Source organism: Bufo bufo, chromosome 1 (genome assembly GCF_905171765.1).
Source record: "Bufo bufo chromosome 1, aBufBuf1.1, whole genome shotgun sequence".
In the NCBI taxonomy this organism is placed as follows: domain Eukaryota; kingdom Metazoa; phylum Chordata; class Amphibia; order Anura; family Bufonidae; genus Bufo; species Bufo bufo.
The window spans coordinates 233,080,140-233,108,007 of NC_053389.1; the positions used below are offsets into that span (position 1 = coordinate 233,080,140).

A 27,868-nucleotide genomic window follows, 5' to 3' on the forward strand; every position below is an offset into this window, starting at 1 on the left:
CTACGCGATTATCGTCCACCATGAATTGCTAGCCTTCATATTGTAATGATTATTTACTTGTCTAAATTCGCCACAACATTTTTGTCTAGAAATGCTACTCCGGTTCTTTTAAGCCACCCCCAACTGGAATGAGTATGTGACTTTAAAAAAATCGTAGTGATCAATCTGGAGTGAGTGGAACTAATTAAAGGGGTTCTCCAGGAATTATTTCAAATGGCCGCCAGCAACCTGTCCTAGATTGTGAGCAGGACTGCTTGCCTGCACTAGCAGACCTGCTTGGGGGCGGTTAGGAGGCCTTACTACACACTACTCTGCACCACAATGGATGGTAATAATGTGATCCTGCCTATGATATGCCATCATGGCTGAGCAGCCTGACAGGAACACTTTCCAGTGTGTAGTATATGCAAGTGCCAGAGAGTAAAGTGTAGTGAGGCCTCACACCCCTAGGCAGTTCTGTAAATTGAGCCAACCAGCCCCGCTCACATTTTCGGACAGGTTGCCATTTTAAATCACTCTGTAGAACCACTTTACCAGGCTAACCACTCCCACTTCTCACCCACTTTTAAAAAGTGGTGTAAAAATGCAAAAAGTCACTACATTTTTGCACAGCTAAACCCAAAAAGTTGCAAAGCCCTATCTTGTAACTGTCTTGAAGCCAGAATTCTGGAGTGCAGGGCGTGATAATTAAACCCCCCCCCCCCCCCTCCCAAATCTCCTTGCTTGTTATCACACGTGTGTGCATGTCATTTTAAGCTGCTTTGATTCATCGACTGGAAGCTCTGCATGCTGTATATGGGATTGGTACTAAAACCAATAAATGCAGACTGTGAACATACTGTATATCTGAGTGGCTATAACTGTGCACCTTCTGGTGTTATACACGGATTCTGGAGCTCTGCTCACGAGGTCATTATAGTGCTGATATATCACTAGGTCACATGGTGGTGATACACTGTATGAGTAGTGTGCTGTGACACGGTATTGCCTCTGGAGACAGATGTGTTCTGCGTGTGGCTGCACATACACACTGTTATTGGCACTCACAGCTTCAGTAGTAATGTGACGGGAGATCTCGACTTTTATGTGAGTAAAGCTTAATTCTGGAATTAAATGTTCTGTAACTGTATAATCTCTCTTTCTTACAGTTTTGTCTGTGTGTCAAGATCCCTGTTTGCTGTCAGTGAACAGGAAGACTCATTGTTTACATCAGAGAATAAAAGCCAGTTTTGATCGACACAATTCTGTGGTTCAGTCAATTGGTCAACGCTCTTGCTTTCAATGGTTCAGATGCCTGGGTCAGATATAAGTAGGGAGGGTTTACAACCTCTGGATGTTAACTATAAATGTTTCTTTTCAATGACAGCAAAAAGATATCTCCCTTAAAGAAGCACTCCCACAAAAGTTTTTATTCTCTGACCTGTTAGAAATGTCCATGATGTAGACCGTTGTGAAGGTAATCTTCTTACCAGTGACTGTATTTGTGAGTTATCACCTCCCTTCTGATGCTCAGCTGTCTCATGTGACCAGCACTCTGACTCTTCAAATAACACAGCATCTTATGTGTGGACAGGAAGCCATCTTCTGTATGTATTCATATGGGAGCCTCAATGTCACTCTCATAGGAATGAATAGAGAAGGAACTGACTTCCTATCCTGTGTCAGTTGGAGAGGCAGAGTGTTGATCACATGACACAGCTGAGGCTCAGTAGGGAGGTTATAACTCACAAATGCAGTCACTACAGTTTACATCATGTACAGGTCAGAGAATGACATTTTGTGGGAGTGCTACTGTACTTTAAGCTTTACCTACATAAATCAGACTCCCTTTATATTCCACAGTCTTTCCTCACTGATGTGTTGTGTTTCAGATGACAGCATACGGGGCATTCTTGCACAAGGGATCATTCTGCAGGAATTACTTTAACATTCTGGACCTGCTAGTCGTCAGCGTCTCCCTCATCTCATTTGGAATACAGTAAGTGACTGACCTGAGGGAGGCTGACTCTGATCCTTACCCTCTTCCTTCAGCACAGAGCTTACAAACCTTCCCTCACTCCTCTTTCTGTCCTAGGTCGAGCGCTATCAACGTAGTGAAGATTTTGCGGGTTCTGCGAGTATTAAGACCACTCAGGGCCATTAATAGAGCTAAAGGCCTCAAGGTGGGTAACGATAAATTCATACTTCTAGCAATGTAGGGGGTGCACTCCATTCCCAGAACAATTTGTAATCATTTTAGAACAGTATAATGGTGAACAATTTAAGGCTACTTTCACACTCGCGTTTGGTGCGGATCCGTCATGGATCTGCACAGACGGATCCGTTCAGATAATACAACCGTCTGCATCCGTTCAGAACTGACCCGTTTGTATTATCTTTAACATAGCAAAGACGGATCCGTCTTAAACACTATTGAAAGTTAATGGAGGACGGATCCGTTTTCTATTGTGCCAGATTGTGTCAGTGAAAACGGATCCGTCCCCATTGACTTACATTGTGTGCCAGGACGGATCAGTTTGGCTCAGTTTCATCAGACGGACACCAAAACGCTGCAAGCAGCATTTTGGTGTCCGCCTCCATAGCGGAATGGAGACTGAACGGAGGCAAACTGATGCATTCTGAGCGGATCCTTATCCATTCAGAATGCATTAGGGCAAAAGTGATCCGTTTTGGACCGCTGGTGAGATCCCTGAACGGATCTCACAAACGGAAAGCCAAAACGCCAGTGTGAAAGTAGCCGAAGGTGGCCATATAACTTAGACAACTATTCCTAACATTCCCTAGGGAGAGGGGGCTAAGCCCTGACATACACCTCTATCTCCTCCAGAACCCTCTGTCCAGTGTAGCCAACTCCGGTTCCTCCAGACTTCTCTGCCCCCTCTGTCCCCTTGAATCCTTTGTCTCTTCCAGTCTCTTCTGTCCCCTCCAGAGTTCCTCTTGCTCCAAACCCCTCAGCTGGGAGAACAAAAGATTGGAAATCCAACATGGCTGATCTTTCTTTCCCCAACACCCAGCATTTGGGGAGAGATGGAACATCTCCATGCACATTAGATGCTTAGCCAGCCCTGCCAAAAGCATCAAACTCATTAGATAAATGAGATGTTTATCTAGTCTGTGTGTGGTCACCTTTATTACATCTTACATGATGATGACAATGTGAGAATGTCAAATATCATGAATCATCTATTTAGTACTTTAAAGGTTTTCTGGTTTTAAAGAGTACCTATCACATTTCCTGACATGTATGTTTTAGTAAATACCTTCCATTCCCTATGTATTAACATTCTTATGACTATGTTGTGCCATTCCTTTATTATTCCTGTTAGAAGTTATGAATAAATTACTAGCAGTTTGCACCGAAGGTCCAGATGGATGTTACCAATTGGGGGGGGGGGGGGTCTCTGCACAGTCTGACATTATCTAATTAGTACCGCCAGTGTAACACTGTGCAGGGACACCCCCCCAATTGGTAACATTCATCTGGACCTTCGGTGCAAACTTCTAGTAATTCATTCCTAACTTTTAGCTGGAATAATGGATGTCATAGAGTCATAAGAATAGATGCTCCAGGGGGAATTCAAGTAGTTACTAGAAAAGGTTAGGAGAGGGTACAGGTACTAGTTAAGAAAATTAATATATAATGACAAATTTCGAATACACGTTGGGGTCATTTATGACCAGATATACGCCACTTTTTGGTGTATATTTGGCACAGATTTTGTTGCAAAGGCGATTTGGGGCAAAATCTGCTACTTCTTTCCCTTCCTTCCCAGTTCTAAAAAAGGGGGTTGTGGCATGGGCCTGGAAGAGTCTTATCTATTGTTTTCTACGCCAGTTTTTGGCGTAGAAAATTATCTAAATGTACGCCAGCAAGGGAGCTGGCGTCAATTTAAGACTGTTGTATACCGGCAGTGGATATGCCTAAGTTATGTAAAGGCCAGCAACTCTCCATAACTTAGGCTCATCAAGCGCCAGTGCAGGGTTATTAAGACCGGCGTCTAAAACACCAGTCTTAATAAATGACCTCATCCTTGTCAGTGTTAAGACATCTGCTTGCTGTCAGTGAATTTTCACTTTCTTTATTATATCCAGTGGCTGAAAATCTTTCCTGACCTAATACTTCTCAGAGTCCAAGGGTTTGTTAAAATGCATTGAGTCTAGACAATCCTCTGTGAGCTAAACTCTTCAGAAGCCCAAATCTCTCTCCTGTGCTGATAGTTTGTTACACCATTTTAGGGTACAGTCACACGACCGTGGCGCTGCCATACCCATGCTGTGATCCGCAAACCACGGGGTCCAAAAAACACGGACACCAGCCGTGTGAACTCCTCATTGCAGTGGGGACCTATTGACTTGACATGTCCTATCTTTTGAGGCACGGACCCGGCAGTCCATGGAAACACACAGAAGTCCTTCCATGGACTTCCTGTTCTGTGCCTCCACGTCGCAAAAGTCCTATCTTTTGCCACATCTTGCGGATCACGTACCCATTGAAGGCAATGCGGAGTTCACACGGCCGGTGACCATATTTTGTGGACCAGAGGTTTGCAGTCCGCAACACGGGCACGGCAGCACCATGGTCGTGTGAATGTACCCTTGAAGTCCAGGCTGTTCAGCTTTTTCAGGATCGTCTGGATACAATTGTAACAAACTGTCATCTGTGAGATGTGTTAGGTTCTAGAAATGTTGGAAAAGGTGAAAAGTTGAAATACCAGAAAGTTGCAGAACCTTTTGTTCAGATACCAAGAAAGGTCAGAACTTCATAGCTTTAAGCCATAAACCTCTCTCTTCCCTTGCTTCTCTCTCTGCAGCACGTGGTCCAGTGTGTGTTTGTGGCCATCCGCACCATCGGTAATATCGTGATCGTTACCACTCTGCTGCAGTTCATGTTTGCATGCATCGGGGTACAGCTGTTCAAGGTGAGCTGAAAGACAAAGGGTAACAGTAAGGCCTCTTTCACACGACCGTATGGCTATTTCAGTGTTTTGCGGTCCGTTTTTCACAGATCCGTTGTTCTGTTTTTTGTTTACATTGTGTTTCCGTTTCGGTTCGGTTTTTCCGTTCGGTTTTTCCGTATGGCATATACAGTAATTATATAGAACAAATTGGGCTGGGCATAACATTTTCAATAGATGGTTCCGCAAAAAATGGAACGGATACGGAAGACATACGGATGCTTTTCCGTATGCATTCCATTTTTTTTTGCGGACCAATTGACTTTAATGGAGCCACGGAACGTGATTTGCGGCCAAATATAGGACATGTTCTATCTTTGCACGGAACGGAGATACGGAAACACGGACACGGAATGCATACGGAGTACATTTCGTTTTTTTTGCGGACCCATTTAAATGAATGGTTCCGTATACGGACCGTATACGGAACGCAAAAAACGGCCCGCAAAACAGAAAAAAAAACGGTAGTGTGAAAGAGGCCTTAGACGAAGGTTTAATTCAAGTTTAATATGAGGATCAGCTAAACACTACAAACACATGATTTTGCCGTTTATTTTTCAATTGTTCTGATCTAAAGGAATACCAGACCAAAATTATGAATAATACCAGTAAACAGGAAAGAAGGATACTGCAGAAACCTCTGGATTTCTCTCTTGCTGATTTGTTTCATTTTTGCCTGATAATCTTTTGTCCTGCTACAGATAAGGTACAGGAGGGAGGCCCTTGCTGCAGCCAGTTGTCTTGCAGCCAGACTAAGTGCAGTGAGGAGGGGGGGAGGGGTATGGCTGAGTTCTTGGGACACATACTGAAGAGTCCTTTATATATATCTCATATAGGATCAAAGGGATAGTTTGTGTTCATTCTCTGTTTAGTGTTCCTTTGATCTCCACTGACTATTGCCATTGTTGTCTGATGGATAATTCTAAAAAGTGCAATATATTAATAATTATTATTATCAATAGCTTTGAACAGTGTAACCAACGGAAGCACCACCAGCGATATCTGCAGGTTAAAGGATCTAAGTTCACAATGATAACTATCCAATCTGTTTGATGTGATTTTAGGGTAAGCTCTACAGTTGCTCAGACAGCTCGAAGAGTACAGAAGACGAGTGCAAGTAAGTTGAGTGTCTGAAATATTTTTACTCTGTGTATATATATATATATATATATATATATATACACATATATTTAGATAGATAGCTAAAAAAATATATATATATATATACAGGTGAAACTCGAAAAATTTGAATATCGTGTAAAAGTTCATTTATTTCAGTAATGCAAATTAAAATGAGAATATTGTGAAAAGGTTCAATATTCTAGGCTCAAAGTGTCACACTCTAGTCAGCTAATTAATCCATACCCCCTGAGCAAAGGGTACCTGAGATTGTGACTTTGGGGTTTCATAAGCTATAAGCCATAATTATCCATATTATAACAAATAAAGGCTTGGAATATCTCGCTTTGCATGTAATGAGTCCATCTCATATGTTAGTTTCACCTTTAATGGCTGCTTTCACACTAGCGTTAAAGTTTTCCGGTATTGAGTTCCATCCTAGGGGCTCAATACCGGAAAAAAAAATGCTTCAGTTTTGTCCTAATGCAATTCGTTCAGTATGCATCAGGATGTCTTCCGTTCCGTCCCTTTTACGGTATTTGGCCGGAGAAAATACAGCATGCATGCTGCAGGATTTTCTCCGGCCAAAATTCTGGAACATTTGCTGGATTTCCGGATCCGCCATTAATTTCCATTGAAATGTATTAATGCCGGATCCGGTACCAAGTTTTCAGGAAATTGTATCATTGACGGATCCGGTTTTCCGGTCTGCGCATGCGCAGACCTTAAAAAATGTGAAAAAAATAAATACCGGATCCGTTTTTCCAGATGACACCGGAGAGAAGGATCCGGTATTTCAATGCATTTGTCAGACAGATCCGGAAACAAATGATATCCGTTTGCATACGGATTTCCAGATCCGGCAGGCAGTTCCAGCAATGAAACTGCCTGCCGGATTCTTCTAACGCTAGTGTGAAAGTACCCTTAATTGCATTACTGAAATAAATGAACTTTGCACAATATTATAATTTGTCGAGTTTCACCTATGTACATACAGTACAGACCAAAAGTTTGGACACACCTTCTTATTCAAAGAGTTTTCTTTATTTTCATGACTATGAAAATTGTAGATTCACACTGAAGGCATCAAAACTATGAATTAACACATGTGGAATTATATACATAACAAACAAGTGTGAAACAACTGAAAATATGTCATATTCTAGGTTCTTCAAAGTAGCCACCTTTTGCTTTGATTACTGCTTTGCACACTCTTGGCATTCTCTTGATGAGCTTCAAGAGGTAGTCCCATGAAATGTTTTTCACTTCACAGGTGTGCCCTGTCAGGTTTAATAAGTGGGATTTCTTGCCTTATAAATGGGGTTGGGACCATCAGTTGCGTTGAGGAGAAGTCAGGTGGATACACAGCAGATATTCCTACTGAATAGACTGTTAGAATTTGTATTATGGCAAGAAAAAAGCAGCTAAGTAAAGAAAAACGAGTGGCCATCATTACTTTAAGAAATGAAGGTCAGTCAGTGAGGCCGAAAAATTGGGAAAACTTTGAAAGTAAGGGCTATTTGACCATGAAGGAGAGTGATGGGGTGCTGCGCCAGATGACCTGGCCTCCACAGTCACCGGACCTGAACCCAATCGAGATGGTTTGGGGTGAGCTGGACCGCAGAGTGAAGGCAAAAGGGCCAACAAGTGCTAAGCATCTCTGGGAACTCCTTCAAGACTGTTGGAAGACCATTTCAGGGGACTACCTCTTGAAGCTCATCAAGAGAATGCCAAGAGTGTGCAAAGCAGTAATCAAAGCAAAAGGTGGCTACTTTGAAGAACCTAGAATATGACATATTTTCAGTTGTTTCACACTTGTTTGTTATGTATATAATTCCACATGTGTTAATTCATAGTTTTGATGCCTTCATAGTCATGAAAATAAAGAAAACTCTTTGAATGAGAAGGTGTGTCCAAACTTTTGGTCTGTACTGTATATATATATATATATATATATATATATATTAAAAATAGCAAAACAGGCAGCACTCTCAAAATGAAAAAATAAGTAAAGTTTATTCATCAATGCAGGACACAACATTTCGGCTCCACACTGGAGCCTTTCTCGCGTCGCATCCTCCATGGGTGAATAAACTTTACTTATTTTTTCATTTTGAGAGTGCTGCCTGTTTTGCTATTTTTTGTATTTCTGGGCGATTGTCTTGTCCATTTGGGCTTGCACCTCTTCACATTTTGTTTTATATATATATATACAGTATATATAGATATATATATATTTATACACACACACACAACCTAGTCACATTATTATGACCACCAGCTAATATCCAGAGTAACCGCTGTGTGCAGCAAGGACAGCAGCTAGACTATATTATATTATAACACGATGACGGTTCTAATTAATTAAGGTGATTTGAAGCTTTACTTATCTTGACCGACTCACTATTTTCACACTTGCTTTTTTTGCGGATCCAGCATGGATCTGCAAAAACGCTTCCATTACAATAATACAACCGCACGCATCCATCATGAATGGATCTGGTTGTATTATGTCTTATATAGCCATGACGGACCCGTCATGACACACATTGAAGGTCAATGGGCGGCGGATACGTTTTCTTTTGTATCCGAAAAAACGGATCCGCCACCATTGACTTACATTGTGAGTCATGACGAATCCGTCTTGCTCTGCACCACATGGGAGCGCAACCAAACGGAACGTAATGCATTTTGGTGCACTCCGTTTCGTTCAGTTCAGTTTTGTCCCCCATTGACAATGAATTGTGACAAAACTGAAGCGTTTTCCCCCGCTATTAGGATCCTATGCAAAGAGAAAAAAGGAGACGGAGTATTCTGCAAGGATGTACAGAAAAGGTGGAGGGAAAATGGAACGAATAGGACGCCAGGGGATAACCACAGAATAGTGTGGAAGGAGGAGGAGAAAACTGTTAAGGAGGAGAGAGAAAACTGTTATAGAATAGTGGAGAATAGTAGGCAGCTCCCCAAACCCCCAAAAAAGGGAAGAAAGAATTCAGTACCGACTAGTGGACTGAGGTGAGAATAAAATCGTTGGTGAGCCGGGTATCTCAGGTATCCTGATAATACCCAGGGGGCACCACATAGACTCCAGCGTTACCAATAGAATTATAGTGGATTACACTATTAATATCTTGGTGAAAGGTTGCACTTACTTTACCGGGGAGGAGGGCGTAGGATAAAGCTCAAGACACCTATACCTCAACCTCCCCCGCCGAGATCGCTTCACAAGATGTGATGATAGCTTCCTGGTCCCCAAAAGGATGACACCGGGGCTCCAATATATGCAGGAAGTCTTTTATTAGTTCAGCTCGACGCGTTTCGGGAATAAATCCCTTTCTCAAGAGCATATACATATAACAGAAAAGGACGAACTTATATAGGGGAATACAAACACATGATATGGGGTCATCATCCTTAGGGGAGGGGAGCAAAGGCCAAAGAATGATGTCATTTCCTGTCCATTGTTGTATCCATTAGGCATAATGATAAAATCAATACATTCAATAATCTTATGTACACTCTTTATCCAAATTGTCCAGTGGATTTGTAAATGAAGAATATTTATGTAGCCATACCTAAAAGCTGAAGAAAAATGACACCGGAAGTAATCATGTCTTGCGTTCCACCGTGGAACGCAAGAGTGCTCCTAATGTGTATCTCACCATAGAACGCAGTGCTAGGCCTAAATTAATGAATAGAGTATGAGCTGTAATTGTTCAGAGACCGATGCGCTCAAATTAGGAGCGCATCGGCTGAGACTGCTGTTAGTATGAGGCCTGACAAAATGAAAACGCTCCGATGCGTTCCACTGTGGAACGCATCGGGCAACAAGTGTACTGTATCGGCACCGATGCATTCCACTGTGGAGCGCATCGGGCACAGTTCCTAATATCAATTTCAACATTCAACACCTATAGCGAATCCCTCTCCAGTCCGGATCATTTTTTAGAGTTACCTCACAATCTCTCTGAAAATTCGCCTCTTCATCAACTTTCCCCCATTCCTACCCCACCCCGATCAATATTCTCCAGTATACAAATACTCACTCCGATTCTATGTCCCAACCCCCCAGTTCGATCCAAAATTCCACTTCCTCTCCGCCCACAAGAAAAAATTACACACTTTTACAGCCCGCTTCAGAACCAATTGAAAAGGAAAATAGGACCAAACGTAGAAGAAGGGGCTGTAGGGGGGGGGGGGGGGGGGAAGGAGAAACAAGGGACCCTGCCAGCAAAAAAGTGTGTCCACTTCACCCTGCAACATAGACAATTCATCAGAGTACTTGAGGTCCAAAGGCATTTTTAACCTTTCAGAATATAGTCTGAAAAGAGAAGAAACTGAAATTCTAAGTAGAGGTTTATCCTTCTGCCCTAATAACAATCCAGACCTCTTCGAACTTTTTGTTGATCTAAATGAATACATTCGAAAACTAACTTTGCAACGTAATTTTTTTTAATAAAACCAACCGGTAACCCTTCTTCTTCCAAGGTTATTTTGATCGAGGATGATGCCGACATTGACAACTTAGTCGAGGAACTTTTTCTTATACCTATACACTCATCTCTCAAACCTAAATCTAATTTTTATCCACTGGAGAGTAGAGGGTCCCATATTGAGACCTTCTACAATCTAGTGCTTAATGACTTGAAACTGGTCTCTTCAGAGAAAGATGACAGCACACCCTCCGGTGCTGTCACAATCTTTCAAAAATCTTTCAATCTTTCAATCTTCACAATCTTTCAAAAATGCACAAAAAAGCCATGATCATTCTGGCTAGAAATCATAATATAGTCATCAAAAACGCAGACAAGGGAGGGGGGTGGGGGGTAGTCATCTTGAACACAGAGGATTACCATAAAGAGGCTATAAATATACTTTCAGACACCATATATTACAATAAACTTCAAACCGACCCCACAACAATTTTCAAAAAACAACTACAGGACCTTATAGAGAAAGGATATGCCGATAACATTATCACGAAAAAAGAAAGGAAACACCTTTTGATAGAACATCCCTGTATACCCTGGTCGACCAATTATATCAGGGATAGATTCCATTACTTCCAATCTTTCTGCTTACATCGATTGCCTCCTACGAAAATATGTAGTAAATTTACCATCCTATCTGCGAGACTCCAGCCAACTCATTACAATATTGAGAGATTTTGAATGGCGCAATGACATGTTATGGGTAACCTTAGATGTGTCATCTCTATACATCAACATCATACATACATTAGGTATTAAAGCGATTAACAAGTTCCTTTCCATGGACCCTTACATGCCCTCTAAACAAATTAGTTTAATTTTAGATTCAATAACTTTCATTTTAAATCACAATTATTTTACCTACAACAATGTTTTTTATATCCTGAACCGGGGAACAGCGATGGGCACAAAATTTGCGCCATCGTATGCTAATTTATTTTTGGGGGCATTCGAAGAAACCTTTGGCCTACTGGATCATCCCAACATTAAATTGTATAGAGGGAACATTGACGATATTATCTTCATTTGGGAAGGAAGAAGAGACACACTTGATAAATTCATCTCAAACATCACTCTAAATGATTGGAACTTGAAATTCACTGCGCAGATAGATTCCTCGACCACTGTTTTTCTCGATCTGAAACTAACCATTATTAATAATTCAATTGAGACAAGCACACATTTCAAAGAGGTTGATGCAAACAGCAATTTGGACTACAAAACTGTCACTATCATAAGTGGAAACGCAATAAACCTTATGGTCAGATGAGGTAACGCTGGAGTCTATATGGCGCCCCCTGGGTATTATCAGGATACCTGAGATACCCGGCTACAACAATGGACAAGAAATGACATCATTCTTTGGCCTTTGCTCCCCTCCCCTAAGGATGATGACCCCATATCATGTGTTTGTATTCCCCTATATAAGTTCGTCCTTTTCTGTTATATGTATATGCTCTTGAGAAAGGAATTTATTCCCGAAACGCGTCGAGCTGAACTAATAAAAGACTTCCTGCATATATTGGAGCCCCGGTGTCATCCTTTTGGGGACCAGGAAGCTATCATCACATCTTGTGAAGCGATCTCGGCGGGGGAGGTTGAGGTATAGGTGTCTTGATTCTATTAGGATCCTATGACGGATCTCAATAGTGGAATTGAAAACACTGGTGTGAAAGTAGCCTTATTCGGTCTTAGGGTGCATTCACATGAACTGTTGATCCACAAACCACAGGCACTGGTCGTATGCACCCCGCATGGCAGTGGGGACCCACTGACTGCAATGGGCCCACGTACGCTCTGCCATGGGTCATGTTCTATCTTTTGCAGCGCAGAGGCATGGACCAGAAAGCACACAGAAGGGCTTTTGCCTATCTTTCGGCTTTTGTCCTATCTTTTGCCACATCTCACGTATCGCGGACCCACTGGGTCCACACCACTATGCAGGGTGCACACGGCCAAGGCCCATGGTTTATGGAATGGCTGTCACACATTATGCTCCAGTCCCATCCAGAACATTTTTTTTTGCTGAAAATTTCTGTGACTGAAAATTACTTCCTTTCATCTGAATGGGACTTGCAGAAATCCATGTGCTTGCTGCCAAAACAACCCCATTCAGATGAATAGAAGGGATTTTTCAGTCAACAAAATCTCTCCAATGTGAAGGTTTCCTTAACCATCTGAATTGTAAATGCAGTTCTGGATGTGACTTGAGTACATCATGTAACTCAAGATCAGTAGAAGGTAAGTAAAGTTACTGGACATTATATGTAGATCTTTAACCCTTCTCACTCTCTTGTGACACGCAGAGGAAGGTACATCACCTACAAGGATGGCGATGTGTCACAGCCATTGATTCTGGATCGGAACTGGGAGAACAGTAAATTTGACTTTGATAACGTTCTAGATGCCATGATGGCGCTTTTCACCGTCTCCACCTTTGAGGGCTGGCCAGAGTGAGTTGTGGAGATTTTGAGGAATGTCATGTTAATTCTTATGCATGATGGTGGGAATTTACATTTGCTAAAATGTAGGATTGAGCGAACTTTGTGTTTAAAGTTCGGCGTACAAGGTTCGGGTTATCTAAGAATTCCGTTATGGATTCCGCTACCACGGACCATAACTTATGGTCCGTGGTAGCGGAATTCTTAGGTAATACAAACCTTGTACGCCGAACTTTAAACACAAAGTTCGCTCAACCTTACTTAAAGGGCATCTGTCAGCAGATTTGTCCCTATGACACCAGCTGACCTAATATGTGCCCGCGTTGGTGAGAAAAGTGATGTTTTAATATATGCAAATGAGCCTCTAGGAGGAACGGGGGCGTTGCCATTACTCCTAGAGGCTCCGCGCTCTCTGCATTTTGAATAATGAGGAATGATGATGTTTTCACTGGGAACCTGCCCTGTAGTTTATAAGAAAAAGAACTTACATGTTTGGCGCAGAAACATCAGGTGGATAGCTACAACCGGATTAGTACAGATCTGTGGCAATGCACATTCAAATTCCACAGCAGAAGTCCAAGACTCAGCCTTGAATTTTGCACAGATTTTCTTTCAGATCAGTGCCTTACTTGCTAAAAATCTGAAATCTGGACATACCCATAGGGTACGACCACACTGTACGTAGTGTTGAGGCTGCATCGCAGACCTGCTGCTGTCAAGTACAGTGGGCGATAAATAAACTAATGAGGACAGTGACGAAACTAGAACAGACTGGGCCCCACAGCAAGTTTTGAACAGGCCCCTGCCCCCCTCCTCCGCAACGCCCTCCTCCCGTGCAACCCTCATTCCTGTGGCTAGTCACAATCGCTCTCTCAGACCAGGCCATGCAGCCACTATCTGTTTCTTACACTTATATACTGTATATCATGTCACTGTATAATACTGTATAATCTTTTAGCCCTCCTTCCGGGGGGGGGCCCTTCTGTGTTTGTGCCCTGTAGCAGCCACCTCACCTGCTTGTACTATAGGTACCGCACTGCCTACTCACTCTGCATTGATGATGTCCGCACGGCACCCGCCCTTCAGATATACTAAACAGCGCAGTCCTAATTTGCTTAATTAGAGCCCACTGTGCATGGCACGACCGTGCGGTACTTAACTGCAGCGCCACACCACATGGTCATACCCCTAGGACTCCACTAGCTTTATTCTATCTATTCCTTACCACTATACCCTCTATGCTTCCTAATAATAAAATAAATAGATACATTCTAGAGGGTAACCCTTTGCTTTCTAGATACTTCAATGAAACTTGTCATTTTTTGATACTTAATTTAAATACAGGAAATATTTTAATATTTGTCATAATGATGAGTAGAATAATATATGTTACACATTGACTGACGCATGTAGACTGGTATTATTAGCTCCTGTGTGGGTCGCGCTTTATGACAAGTCTTAATAAAAACCCATCAATTATTCCCATAAGGACATGTAATACCTACTATGACTTCACCAATTAGTGGACCAGACATTGCGCAGTTAATGGCTCCATGTCCTTGGAAAACCAAATCTTAATTAGATTGTGAAAGGAAATAACTGCTTTGTACACGTTTTTTTTTCTTCAGCAGTGCCCAAAAAAATCTCTGTGTAAAAGGCTGCAGATGGGGCTCGCGCGGTCTCAGGCTTTTTTTTTTTTTTGGCACAGTTAAGTTGATGCGTCCCATAACCACCTGTCTCACTAGTAGCAAGACAGCATCAAAATGATACAGAAAATATGTATGAAAGGCACAAAAAAAATAAAAAAAAGGTTTAAATAATGTTTTTATTTATTTTTTATTGCTCTAATGCATTTAAAATAAAAAGTGAAGCAACTATGCAAATAATTTGGATTAGAACTCAACTACATTTTTTGTATACAGCTCCAATACAGATCAATGTGCCTCCATGGTTACCAATTACCCTGTGAATAGCCTGATCATGCAGTCATGTGCCTGGCTTCCATCCAGCTCCTCTTCTTTATAGAAGACTATTTGCAAGGCTGCGTTGTTTTTGCTTTAAATGTAGATTGCGCTTCTAAATGAACTAACCAATGGTTTTCATGCACAGAAATAGCGACAGTGACCCCTACAGGCTAAACGTGGACTAGCCACAATGCGAGGTTGGATATCAGGGCTCAGGATGGTAGAATGATTTATGTTGGTCTGTGACAAAAGGTATCTCTTGTCCTTTTTTCAGGCTGCTGTATAGAGCCATTGACTCCCACACTGAGGACATAGGTCCCATCTACAACCACCGAGTGGAGATTTCCATCTTTTTCATCATCTACATCATCATAATTGCCTTCTTCATGATGAACATTTTCGTAGGTTTCGTCATTGTCACATTTCAAGAGCAAGGAGAACAAGAATATAAGAACTGTGAGCTGGACAAGAACCAGGTACGGCGGACAGAGAGATACTAGGGTGGCTTTTAAATTTAAAGGGAGACTAAACCCTGAGTATTTTTATGCCTGTTTCCTATGCAGTAGAATGTATTGTTCACTGGTTTCACCCTTTACAGTACGGGTTCGGGAGTGGTTGACTGTAGTATAAGTGAGTACAATCTATTGCTCTCTTTCATCAGCTATTCTAGTCTGGGAAGAGGCTGAATACAATGAGGATTAAGTGGCGTCGGCCTCTTCATAACTTCGGCGAATACACCTCTGGTCTAAGTGTAAGCCAGCTTCCTTGCAGGCTTAAATTTAGACAATTTTCTATGTTTAAACAAGGTGTAGAAAATTATTAATAAGACAGGCCGTCCACTTCCCTGCCCACTCTTTTAGACATGGCGTGAAAGGGGAAAAGTCGCAGATTGCGGCGCAAATAACCTCTGCTGGTTGTACCTTTCCTACTGTAGTTAAAACAGTGGTCAGAGAGCCCCAGATTATATATTATACACATATATATTTATAGTCTGTATTTTTGGCAGAATGTATATATACCTTTAAAGGCTATGTACAGCTTCAGGGGCAATTTTTTTTATTGCATTTTACTCATTTTGGGCTAAAAATCACTTTTTCAATTGGTCATTTTTAAAAATTCATTGTTTATCTTCACCCATCTATTAAACCTTATCTCTAAATTACTAAAAGGTCATAGTGTTTATAAGGTCAAAGATAAAGAGCCGTCAGCTGAGCTTCCTGATGGAACACAGTAAAAATACAGAGCCTGCTGCTAGTGAGTCTCAAGGCTGTACAGAAAAAGGGGCTTAAAATCTTCAATAAAATATGTTTTTAGCTCAAAATGAGTACAATGCAATAATAAAAAAAAAATGCCCCCAAATGTGTACATAGCCTTTAAAGGCTAAGGACACTTTTGAATAATTTTTTTATTATTGCACTTCTTTTCTGCAAAAACATTTTTCAATAAGTCTTCATAAAAAATGTTGAACAATTTGTCCTTTGGAGCCAGGATCTATTCACATTGGCAGACTGGTCTTTCTCTTTCACAATTAAATCCATCCGAGGAGCTGTCTTACAGATAAACTGATTCTCTAGCCCTTTACTCTGCACTCCTGAGAGCTCATAAACACTCACGTAAACTGAAATTGCTTAAAGGGGTTCTGCACTTTGTTTTAACTGATGATCTATCCTCTGGATAGATCATCAGCTTCTGATCGGCGGGGGTCCGACACCCGGGACCCCCCGCCGATCAGCTGTTTGAGAAGGTAGCGCCGCGGCCTTCTCACTGTTTACCGCCGGCCAACTGACGTCACGACTAGTATCAACTAGCGTGGGCGGGGCTAAGCTCCATTCAAGGGAACAGAACTTAGCCCCGCCCAGGCCATTGATACAAGTTGTGACGTCACTCGGCCAGCGGTAAGCAGTGAGAAGGCCGCGGTGCTGCTGGAGCGCCGCTACCTTCTCAAACAGCTGATCGGCGGGGGTCCCAGGTGTCGGACCCCCGCCGATCAGAAGCTGATGATCTATCCAGAGGATAGTGCAGAACCCCTTTAAATTAGTGTTTAGGAGCTCTCAAGAGAGCAAAAATAAAGGCTACAGATCCAGCCGATCTGATAGATTTCACTGTGAGGGAGAAAGAGCAGCCTGCACTATATGTGAAATGATGAGGGAACATTTTTAATAAAGGCCTATTGCAAAAATGATTTTTGCTACAAAAAAAAGTACAATGCAATAATAAAAAATGCATTCAGAGGTCCCCATTTAAAATATTAGACATTACTTTATTCAGAATGGTTTTAGTGCTGCCCTGCTTCCAGTGTAAAGCAATTATCCCATCTTAATCCATCCCCTCCCAGCGTCAGTGTGTGGAGTACGCCCTGAAGGCCCGTCCACTACGAAGGTACATACCCAAGAACCAGTACCAGTATAAAGTGTGGTATGTGGTCAACTCCACCTACTTTGAGTATCTGATGTTCGTGCTGATCCTGCTCAACACCATCTGTCTGGCCATGCAGGTAAGAACCTCCCCCTCCGTAGAAACAAGGATATCAAGAGTTGCCTATGAATGCAAACCTGGTCCAAAAAAAAGTGTAGCAGATACCCATGGCGACCATCAGATTACTGCTTAAAAAAGTGCCTATGAAAATGAGAGCTGAAATATGATTGATTGCCATGGGTAGATACCTGATATAATATTAACAGGGCCATTCACTTCTTCCAAAATAATTCAAAGAAATAGTTGTATTATATATTTTGTTACAAATCGTCACCATTTTCAAGACCTCTACTTGCTGTCAGTGAGTGGAAGCATTCTTGCCTACTTTTAGAAGCTGATTACATGTTCTGACTTGTGTATTTACACACGCTGAACAAGAAGCCATTTATTGGTAAGGGATCATTCCTTCCCGATAACTGCTTGCTCATTAGTGGTGGAAAGAGCTTACATGCAGCGATCGCCTCCACTGTATAGGGATGAGCGACGGCTACTGCTATCGCTCGTCCTCATATGCATTCATTGTTTCTGGCCAGCAAATCGCTATTCACATGGCCTCACACAAGGCCTCATTCACATTTCCGTTTTTCATTGACGTGTGCTATCTGCATTTTTCATGGACAGCACCTGTACGGTTTTAATGCGTTTGTTCACTCATCAGTAGTTTTTCTCTCTTACAGTGGGTGAGTGAAAAAAATCACAGAGACATGCACTACTTTGGTCCGTGATGCGGACCAAACACACCTATTGAAGTCTATGGGTCTGTGAAAAATCAGTATTTGGTCGGTTTTTCACTGACCACTGATAGGAGATGCTCTGGAAATTCATTTTCAACTGAGCAGTGTCCGTGGAATACAGATGACACATGGAGGGCAAAAAATGGACACGCGGACCAAACACGGATCCTTCATGGACATCTTCATGGATGGAGGTTTCCATGGACATCAAACAACACAGAAATGTGAACGAGGTCTTAAACAATGATTTTAACTGATGAATGAGAATTTTGCTTGTTCATAGGGCGATCTGCGTCCCCATTACACGGCCTGATTATCCCCTACGAGCTTTCATAGTGATGTTCATTCCCGATAATCGGTCAGACAATTGCCCCGTGTAAACCTGCCATTAGTCCTGATTACACAACTAAGTGTTTCCTACAAATGTAGCCAAAGTACGCAATCCTCCTTTAGCTAAATACGCAGCACAAATCTGCCTGGCCTGGTTCTGATGGTAACAAACCCTCGGATGTGCGAGCCAGACTACAGATGGAGACGTAGCCTGCATCACATTGTACTTTTTCCATATCTCTTGGGTATTGCTGTAGTCCATGCAGTTTCTAGTGTGTAGCACAAGTCTCCTAGCCTGTAAGGCACCATGCACACCACCGTATCCATATTTTGGTCCGCAAATCGCGGATACTGGCCGCGTACGATCCGCATTTTCCCGGTGCAAATGTCCCGCCCTATATTAAAAATTCCTATTCTTGCCCGCAAATCAGACAAGAATAGGACATGTTTTCCCTATTTCGCAGGACAGCAGAACAGATATATGGATGCAGACAGCATGCGGGGTGATGTACGCATTTTTTGTGGCTCTATTGAAATTAATGGGTCTGTATCTGATCTGCAAAAAATGCGAGTTGGGTTCAGACCAAAAATACAGTCGGGTACATGGGGCCTTAACCTGACTGGAATAACACACAACCAATAATGGAGCGGCGGTCATTTATGATGTGTTAGAGAATGACCACATGGCACGGTTGGTCACACTGCCACTAACTAGGAAAACCAACTATACAGTGTGGTCTTCATTAGTTAAATGTAAGGCAGCTGCGGGCTAATTGTCCAGGCGGTTCTTGACCGCAGCGCGGCCCCCTTGAAGTGAATGGGTCCACATCCGAGCCGCAAAAAGGCGGCTCGGATGCAGACCCAAACAATGGCCGTGTGCATGAGGCCTAAGTAGATGAGATGTGCAGGTTCCCTTATCTTCATCTCTCTCTTTGTTCCTTCACTTATTCTAGCACTATGGACAGAGCTGTTCTTTCAAGGAAGCCATGAACATCCTCAACATGGTGTTCACCGGCCTCTTCACTGTGGAGATGATCCTGAAACTCATTGCATTTAAGCCAAAGGTAGGTCCTGCAGAGGTGTGTCTGTCTGGGTCTTTGTGTGTCTGTCTGTGAGGGGCTCATCATTCTTATTAGATGCGTGAAGTTTGTCCCTGATATGGCTTTATTTCAGCACTTTGGCACCCCAGGGCACCTGTACCCATGGCACCACATCAGCCCTAATGGGGCCTATGAATCATTCTTCTATACACACTCCCACCCCACTCCCAGACCTGATGACTTCTCGAATCTAAACCATGTGCTGCAATATCACTGGGGATTGTAAGGAATGGTTATTTGGCCATGGTTAATTCTTCAGGGAGTTGAGTGGGTTGTCCTGTATCTCCAGATTTCTTTTAAGATGATTTTGCAAACAACTCAGACATTTTGGGCAATGGCTATTGAGGCATATGAACTTTTTTAGGCACCCCTCTTTGCTCTATCTGAAAGACATGGTCACCTACTGACTACAATGGTAGAAACATGGAGGCCCCAGCTCCTTCCTCTTTGGGGTCGTTTGTCGTGGGTGGAGAAGTGGAGCTGACACAAGGGTGCTGTGCACTTGGGATCTCATGCAAAAATGTCTGCTTTGTGGTGGACCTATTAGGCAGAATCTGTGAGCCCTTTGATGGGACCATGATACACGGAACTGCAGAGCAGCCCAAAGCCATTCATTGTAAATTCAGTCATTAGAAAGTATTTTCCAGATCCACTAAGTACTGTATATTTGTCACTGGGAATGGTTTGTGTAAGGTTAGATAAGAGTATCTGAGTGGGCATTTATTTAAATCAGATATATAGGCCCATCTCCCATATTGAGACCCCTCACAGTCTATGTTCCTGATAATCCTTTTTTTCTCGCTGGTGGTTTAGTTGCTTTGAACTTCTAATTATTCTGTCCTTGATATAAAGGAAATCATCTCCATGTACAGAATCCCTTTTGAGTGTGTGCTTCTACATAGCAAGCAGTCTGGACAAGCAAAGCTGTAGTCAAAAGCATGGGGAAGAGAGAGAGAGAGCAGCAGCCTGCTTAGGATTCTTGTAGCAATGTTTGGAGGCTACTTTACTTTCATCTTGTTAACATACAATATATAAAGGAACTAAAAGGCTATGAACACCTTCGGGCAATTTTTTTTATTATTGCTTTCTACTAATTTTGAGCTTATTTTTTTTTTTCCAGTTACTTTATATTAAAAAAAAAAATCTGCAGCTTTGTCCTCTGGGGTTAAATTTCAGCCTATGAGAGTATCTTAGTTTCATTTTCACACTGAGCTGTCATGTTTCTGTTTGAGGGCGATGTATAGCCCCTATCTCTGAACTCCTGACCATTCATAAACATTCATTATAGCTAAATCCTTATCAAACTGAAATACATAGCCATCAAAACAGTAACATGATGGGACTTATCATAAAACTGGAACTAAGCTACTCTGCAGCCCACCTGCAGCTTAACCCTGTAGGACAAAAACTGCTGGACATTTTTAATAAAGACCAAGGCTACTTTCACACCTGCGTTCGGTGCGGATCCGTATTGCATCTGCACAGACGGATCCGCACCGATAATGCAAACGCTTGTATCCGTTCAGAACGGATCCGTTTGCATTATTCTTTAAAAAAAAAAGTGACCACCTCAAAAACGCAACGGAGACCAAACGCAGCCAAATTTATGCATTCTGAACGGATCCTTATCCATTCAGAATGCATTGGGGCTGAACTGATCTGTTTTGGGCCGCTTGTGAGAGCCCTGAAACGGATCTCACAAGCGGACCCAGAAACGCCAGTGTGAAATTAGCCTAACTAAAAAATTATCTTTAGGCTAAAATGAGTAAAATGCTAAATTAAAAAAAATGCTCTGAAGTTCATAGCCTTTAAATTCCACAGGGATGGGAAAGTTTTACTGTCCAACAGCTTTTACTGCAGACTACTCGATATACAGGCGCAGTGGGCACAGGGAGTGGGAAATAAGCCTTATACAACTTATACAAAGTACAACATGCTCAATCCTTCTTTTCTCTGACATCTACACCAGGGGAAGTCAGGACACCCCTATACAGTTGTCTAATGTGTATGGCCACCTTAAAGGGGTTGACTGCTATTTTTATATTGATGAGCTATCCTCAGGATAGGTCATCAATATCAGATCGATGGGGGTCCACCCCCCCCCCTCCAATCAGCTTTTTAAAGAGGAGGTACTATCTTCTCTTCATTGTTTTCCTGCTCGTCATCGCAACAGCAGCGGTGACCAGGTGTAATTTCAACTCCGCAATCCCATGCACTTCAATTGGATGGCTCCTTCCTATTAACTTGAAGCCAGAGCCGTCCCATTGAAGAGAATGGGGCAGCCTATTGTAATTACACCTGCTCGCCTCTACGGTTGTGACGGCAGACAGGTAAACAATGAAGAGAAGGCAGTGCTGGTACGAGCGCTACAGTCTCTTCAAACGGCTGTTCGGCAGGGTTGCTAGGTCATCAGTATAAAAATAGCGGACAGCCCCTTTAAGGGGGCAATTACTTTTTGACAATATGTGTAGTAATAATTTATGATTCTTCAGGTCCCCTTTACTTAATATTACATTTTTCTTTAAAAAATTGTTGATTTTGATAGATATGTAGAGTCCAGCAAACATATGACAATGGCATTATATACATGCACACTAACACTAGTGTAAACCAGAACTACAGGTACCAGAATACAGGCTGTGACCCTAAAGTTTACCAGAGATCCCATAGCGCATTGAATTCTGCTGCATTACATTGTGGTAGTCTGGTAGATCTCCGTTTTATTTCTTGTGTTGCACCGCAGATGTGGATTCTGTGTGTGTAGCTCTGTAGCTAGGGAGTCAACAGAATTCAGAATGCTCTCCATTTAGTAAACTAGCAAAAGATTTCTGAACTGAAAAACATTGGTTAAATCTATTATCATTGGTTTAAAAGTTAAAAACTACTCTTTAAGGAAAATCAAATGACTCAGATTGAGGAGACCTCGAAGATCTCATGCAGCCTCCTGTGGAAACATCCCAATAATAGGACGAATGACTCATGTCCAAGGCACCATGTCCTGCACTCACTGTATCCCTTGGGTACAGGAGCTGTGTCCATTTCGTGATTTATGGAAAATGTTCATCTTGTTTTCATACTATTTTGAATTTTGCCCATGAAATATCTAGTAGGAAATGCCAGAGATATGGCAACTTTTCCATTTTTTTTATAGTATGGCGTCCCTAGTATCTAGGACGTCTGGGGATCTAGTTTCAGCATTCTAATATAACAGTGCATTACAGGAGCTCAGCTTAGCAGTTAAGGCGAGGAGGTTTCTGTAAGGACATAAGTTTAACCCTCGTCCTACACCAGGGATCAGCAACCTCCAGCATGCCAGATGTTCTGAAACTACAACTCTCAGAATGCTCCATTCATGTCCATAGGAGCTGTGAGAACAGCCGAGCCTGTTTACATGTTGGGAGCAGTGGTATGCCTAGGGAGTTTGGCACCCAGGGCGGGTTCCCCCCCCCCCCCCCCCAATACTTGACCACATACCTCTTACATTCAGGAACATCTTCTGTCATGTAGACCTTCTCTTTCCTCTTCTCCGTTTGACCCAGACCGCCATGACAAATTCTTTCAGCCGCATCTCTCGTCTCTACAGAGTTTGTAATACAGACACGTTAGATTTCTTAGTTTTTCCATCAACCTCCCCATCCTGGTGTCCCCACAGTGTCTTCCTGCTGCCACCCCCAATACTGTGCCCGTTGTGCCTCCCAATGCCCGGGGTACTGTACTGCTGAAAAAATAGTGACTCCAGTAGACATAATTGGGGTCATTTATGAAACTGGTGTAAAGTAGAACTGGATTTCCAAAAGAGCTGTCAAATATGAAAGGTGGAATCTGATTGGCTGCTATGGGCAACTAAGCCAGTTCTACTTTACACCGGTTTAATAAATTACCCCAAATGTGTCTACAGCAGTTATAATGTCCCCTAGAGTGCCCCCAGTGATAATAGCACCCTATATTGTGCTCCAGGCAATAATCCCTGTATAGTGTCCCCAGAAATAATAGAATTACCCCTACAGTGCCCCCCCAATAGCAACGCCCCCCACGCTACCCCCATATAGTAATTTCCCCCACACTGCCCCATACAGTAATTTCCACCACACTGCCCCCCACACAGTAGTTTCCCCCACACTGCCCCCCACACAGTAGTTTCCCCCACACTGCCCCCCACATAGTAGTTTCCCCCACACTGACCCCACACAGTAGTTTTCCCCACACAGTTGTGTCCCCCACACTGCCCCCACACAGTAGTTTCCCCCCACACAGTAGTTTCCCCCACACTGCCCCCATATAGTAATTTGTCCCACACAGTAGTTTCCCCCACATTCCCCCACTAATTTGCCCCCCACATAGTAATCCCTCCCATAATTATTGCCCCCACATAGTAATCCCTCCCATAATAATTTGCCCCCACACAGTATCCCACCATAATATTTTCCCCCCTCATGTCCTCCTGTGTGTCCCCCCGTGTCCCCCAAAGTTGGCACATAAAATAAAAAATTTATAAATAAATAAAAAACTAAAAGCTAAATACTCACCTATGTCCAGGCACTTGCTCACAGAGGAAGGCGCGCACACTTCACTGTGCTACTGCGTCCCAGCACAGGCGCGCGTGATGACGTCATCGCACACGCCTGCGCTGGGATTTCACTACCACATGGGCCTCAGGCGGTGATCGGCGGCGGGGCAGGGAACTATGTGCTCCCGTGCCCCGCCGCAGCATGTGGGCGTCAGCGCTTCAGCAATGAGCGCTTCCATCTGTATTGATGGAAGCGCTCATTGCTTCTGGCACCCCCCTGAGAGCCGGCACCCGGGGCGGACCGCACCCCCGCCCGCCCCTAGGCATGCCACTGCCTGGGAGTTGTAGTTTCACAGCAGCTGGCCTGCCAAAGGTTGCTGATCTCTGTCCTACACCCTCTCTATTAGGCTGAATGTAGACACAAGTACCCATTGCTGGTCCTCAGGGGCATAACTTGAAGCTCCAGGGTCGCAGTGCAGTAGTTGTTCTAGGACACCTTAACTACATACTTTATAATAAAATTGCACTCTTGTGGCAGAGGGGCATTCTGGGCACATGGGTGACTGCAACCCTTGTACTTCTTACCCTTATGCTCCTGGGAGACTGGGTTGCATCAGCAGGGGCGTCGTTAGGTCAAAACATTCGGGGCTTGAGCCCCGGCTGTTTTGTCCAGTGCCCCAAATGTTATGCTGGTAGCATTTTAGTATTTGTTTATTTGGCTATTCCAGGGCCCTTTAATATTGATTGGACCTGGATAACCCACCGCAGATCATCCCCCCACCCCCCTTGTACTTTTTCCGCTGATCCGATACTTGCGAGCTGCGCGGGCATGAGTTCTGTCACTTCGGTGCGCAATTCCGTCCTGCGGGAGGTCACGGGTCTCGCGGGATCACGTGCCGCAGGATGTACATATTTAGAAAACTGTGAGAAGACCTGAACATTTAATCATCAAGTACAAAATCTGAAAGATTCATATACTTAGAATTTAGCACATTATGTGACTCCTCTGTAGGGGGCGATGCTTGACCCATGTATTCGTTGTTCTTTGCTGGCCCCTAGTGGGCGGATTGGGTATCACTGTGATATTGCATGTATCCCTCAGTGTGGAGGTTCTGTTACTGCTCCCTTGTGCTGGAGTAAATGTCAGCAGTGAATTACTTATATGCAGATATTTTTTACAGGTACCTCTTGTTTGCAGATAAGTCCATCAAACCTTGGACCAACTTCACTCCCTCTGCACTTGCTAACAATTCTGCTCCTTTTCCAGGACATGTTAACTGCCGATCCTTATCTAACCATTATTTTACTTTCCTCAATCTTCTACATTTTACAGAAGTATAACAGTGCAAATTTATATACTGACCTCCCCTCCTAATACACAGACATCAGGACACTGACCTCTGCTCCTAATACACAGACATCAGGACACTGACCTCTCCTCCTAATACACAGACATCAGGACACTGACCTTCCTTCCTAATACACAGACATCAGTGTACTGACCTCTCCTCCTCCTAATACACAGACATCAGTGTACTGACCTCCCCTCCTCCTAATACACAGACACCAGGACACTGACCTCCCCTCCTCCTAATACACAGACATCAGGACACTGACCTCTCCTCCTCCTAATACACAGACATCAGGGCACTGACCTCTCCTCCTCCTAATACATAGACATCAGGACACTGACCTCCCCTCCTAATACACAGACATCAGGGAACTGACCTCTCCTCCGCCTAATACACAGACATCGGGACACTGACCTCTCCTCCTAATACACAGACATCAGTGTACTGACCTCTCCTCCTAATACACAGAGATCAGGACATTGACCTACCCTCCTCATAATACACAGACATTAGGACACTGACCTCCACCTCCTAATACACAGACATCAGGACACTGACCTTTCCTCCTCCTAATACACAGAGATCAGGACATTGACCTACCCTCCTCATAATACACAGACATTAGGAAACTGACCTCCCCTCCTCCTAATACACAGACAATCAGGACACTGACCTCCCCTCCTCCTAATACATAGACATCAGGACACTGACCTCTTCTCATCCTAATACACAGACACCAGGACACTGACCTCTCCTCTTCCTAATACACAGACATCAGGACATTGACCTCTCCTCCTCCTAATACACAGACATCAGGGCACTGACCTCTCCTCCTCCTAATACATAGACATAAGGACACTGACCTCTCCTCCTCCTAATACACAGACATCAGGACACTGACCTCCCCTTCTAATACGCAGACATCAGGACATTGACCTCCTCTCCTCCTAATACACAGACATCAGGACACTGACCTCCTCTCCTCCTAATACACAGACATCAGGACACTGACCTCTCCTCCTCCTAATACACAGACATCAGGACACTGACCTCTCCTCCTCCAAATACACAGACATCAAGACACGGACCTCCATTCCTTCTAATACACAGACACCAGGACACTGACCTCCATTCCTTCTAATACACAGACATCAGTACACTGACCTCTCTTCCTAATACACAGACATCAGGACACTGACCTCCCCTCCTTTTAATACACAGACATCAGGACACTGACCTCCCCTCCTCCTAATACACAGACATCAGGACACTGACCTCCCCTCCTCCTAATACACAGACATCAGGACACTGACCTCCCCTCCTCCTAATACACAGACATCAGGACACTGACCTCCCCTCCTCCTAATACACAGACATCAGGACACTGACCTCCCCTCCTCCTAATACATAGACATCAGGACACTGACCTCTCCTCCTCCTAATACACAGACATCAGGACACTGACCTCCCCTCCTCCTAATACACAGACATCAGGACACTGACCTCCCCTCCTCCTAATACACAGACATCAGGACACTGACTTCTCCTCCTAATACACAGACATCAGGACACTGACCTCCCCTCCTCCTAATACACAGACATCAGGACACTGACCTCCACCTCCTAATACACAGACATCAGGACACTGACCTCCCCTCCTCCTAATACACAGACATCAGGACACTGACCTCTCCTCCTCCTAATACACAGATATCAGGACACTGACCTCTCCTCCTCCTAATACACAGACATCAGGACACTGACCTCCACTTCCAATACACAGACATCAGGACACTGACTTCTCCTCCTCCTAATACACAGACATCAGGACACTGACCTCTCCTCCTCCTAATACACAGACATCAGGACACTGACCTCCCCTCCTCCTAATACACAGACATCAGGACACTGACCTCTCCACCTCCTAATACACAGACATCAGGACACTGACCTCTCTCCTCCTAATACACAGACATCAGGACATTGACCTCCTCTCCTCCTAATACACAGACATCAGGACACTGACCTCTCCTCCTCCTAATACACAGACATCCGGACACTGACCTCTCCTCCTCCTAATACACAGACATCAGGACACTGACCTCCATTCCTTCTAATACACAGACATCAGGACACTGACCTCTCCTCCTCCTAATACACAGACATCAGGACACTGACCTCTGCTCCTAATACACAGACATCAGGACACTGACCTCTGCTCCTAATACACAGACATCAGGACACTGACCTCTGCTCCTAATACACAGACATCAGGACACTGACTTCTCACCTGGTATTAGGTGGGGGACTAGGGGATGGTTTAGGAGTGCACAGGGGCACTTACCTAATGCTTACAGTAAACATATTCTGCAGTGTGAAAACACCCTTTCATTGCCATACT

At 43.5% G+C, this 27,868-nt stretch overlaps 1 protein-coding gene and 1 long non-coding RNA gene across 7 annotated transcripts in view; one reads left to right on the forward strand and one right to left on the reverse strand.

Moving 5' to 3' along the window:
• CACNA1C (calcium voltage-gated channel subunit alpha1 C) overlaps nt 1-27,868 on the forward strand; it is a 583,432-nt gene that overhangs the window by 489,569 nt on the left and 65,995 nt on the right. For all 6 annotated transcript variants that reach the window (XM_040436685.1, XM_040436644.1, XM_040436661.1 and 3 more), the window contains 8 exons: nt 1,872-1,978; nt 2,075-2,162; nt 4,812-4,919; nt 6,020-6,072; nt 12,871-13,017; nt 15,244-15,445; nt 17,305-17,463; nt 19,462-19,572. In XM_040436685.1, coding sequence (XP_040292619.1) covers nt 1,872-1,978; nt 2,075-2,162; nt 4,812-4,919; nt 6,020-6,072; nt 12,871-13,017; nt 15,244-15,445; nt 17,305-17,463; nt 19,462-19,572 — 975 coding nt within the window. The remainder of the gene's footprint in view (nt 1-1,871; nt 1,979-2,074; nt 2,163-4,811; nt 4,920-6,019; nt 6,073-12,870; nt 13,018-15,243; nt 15,446-17,304; nt 17,464-19,461; nt 19,573-27,868) is intronic.
• LOC121004476 lies at nt 1,399-17,238 on the reverse strand. Its single transcript, XR_005779719.1, has 3 exons — nt 17,224-17,238; nt 12,780-12,788; nt 1,399-1,517 (listed from the first exon to the last, which is right to left on the reverse strand). It is a non-coding gene; the product is annotated as an uncharacterized LOC121004476 (long non-coding RNA).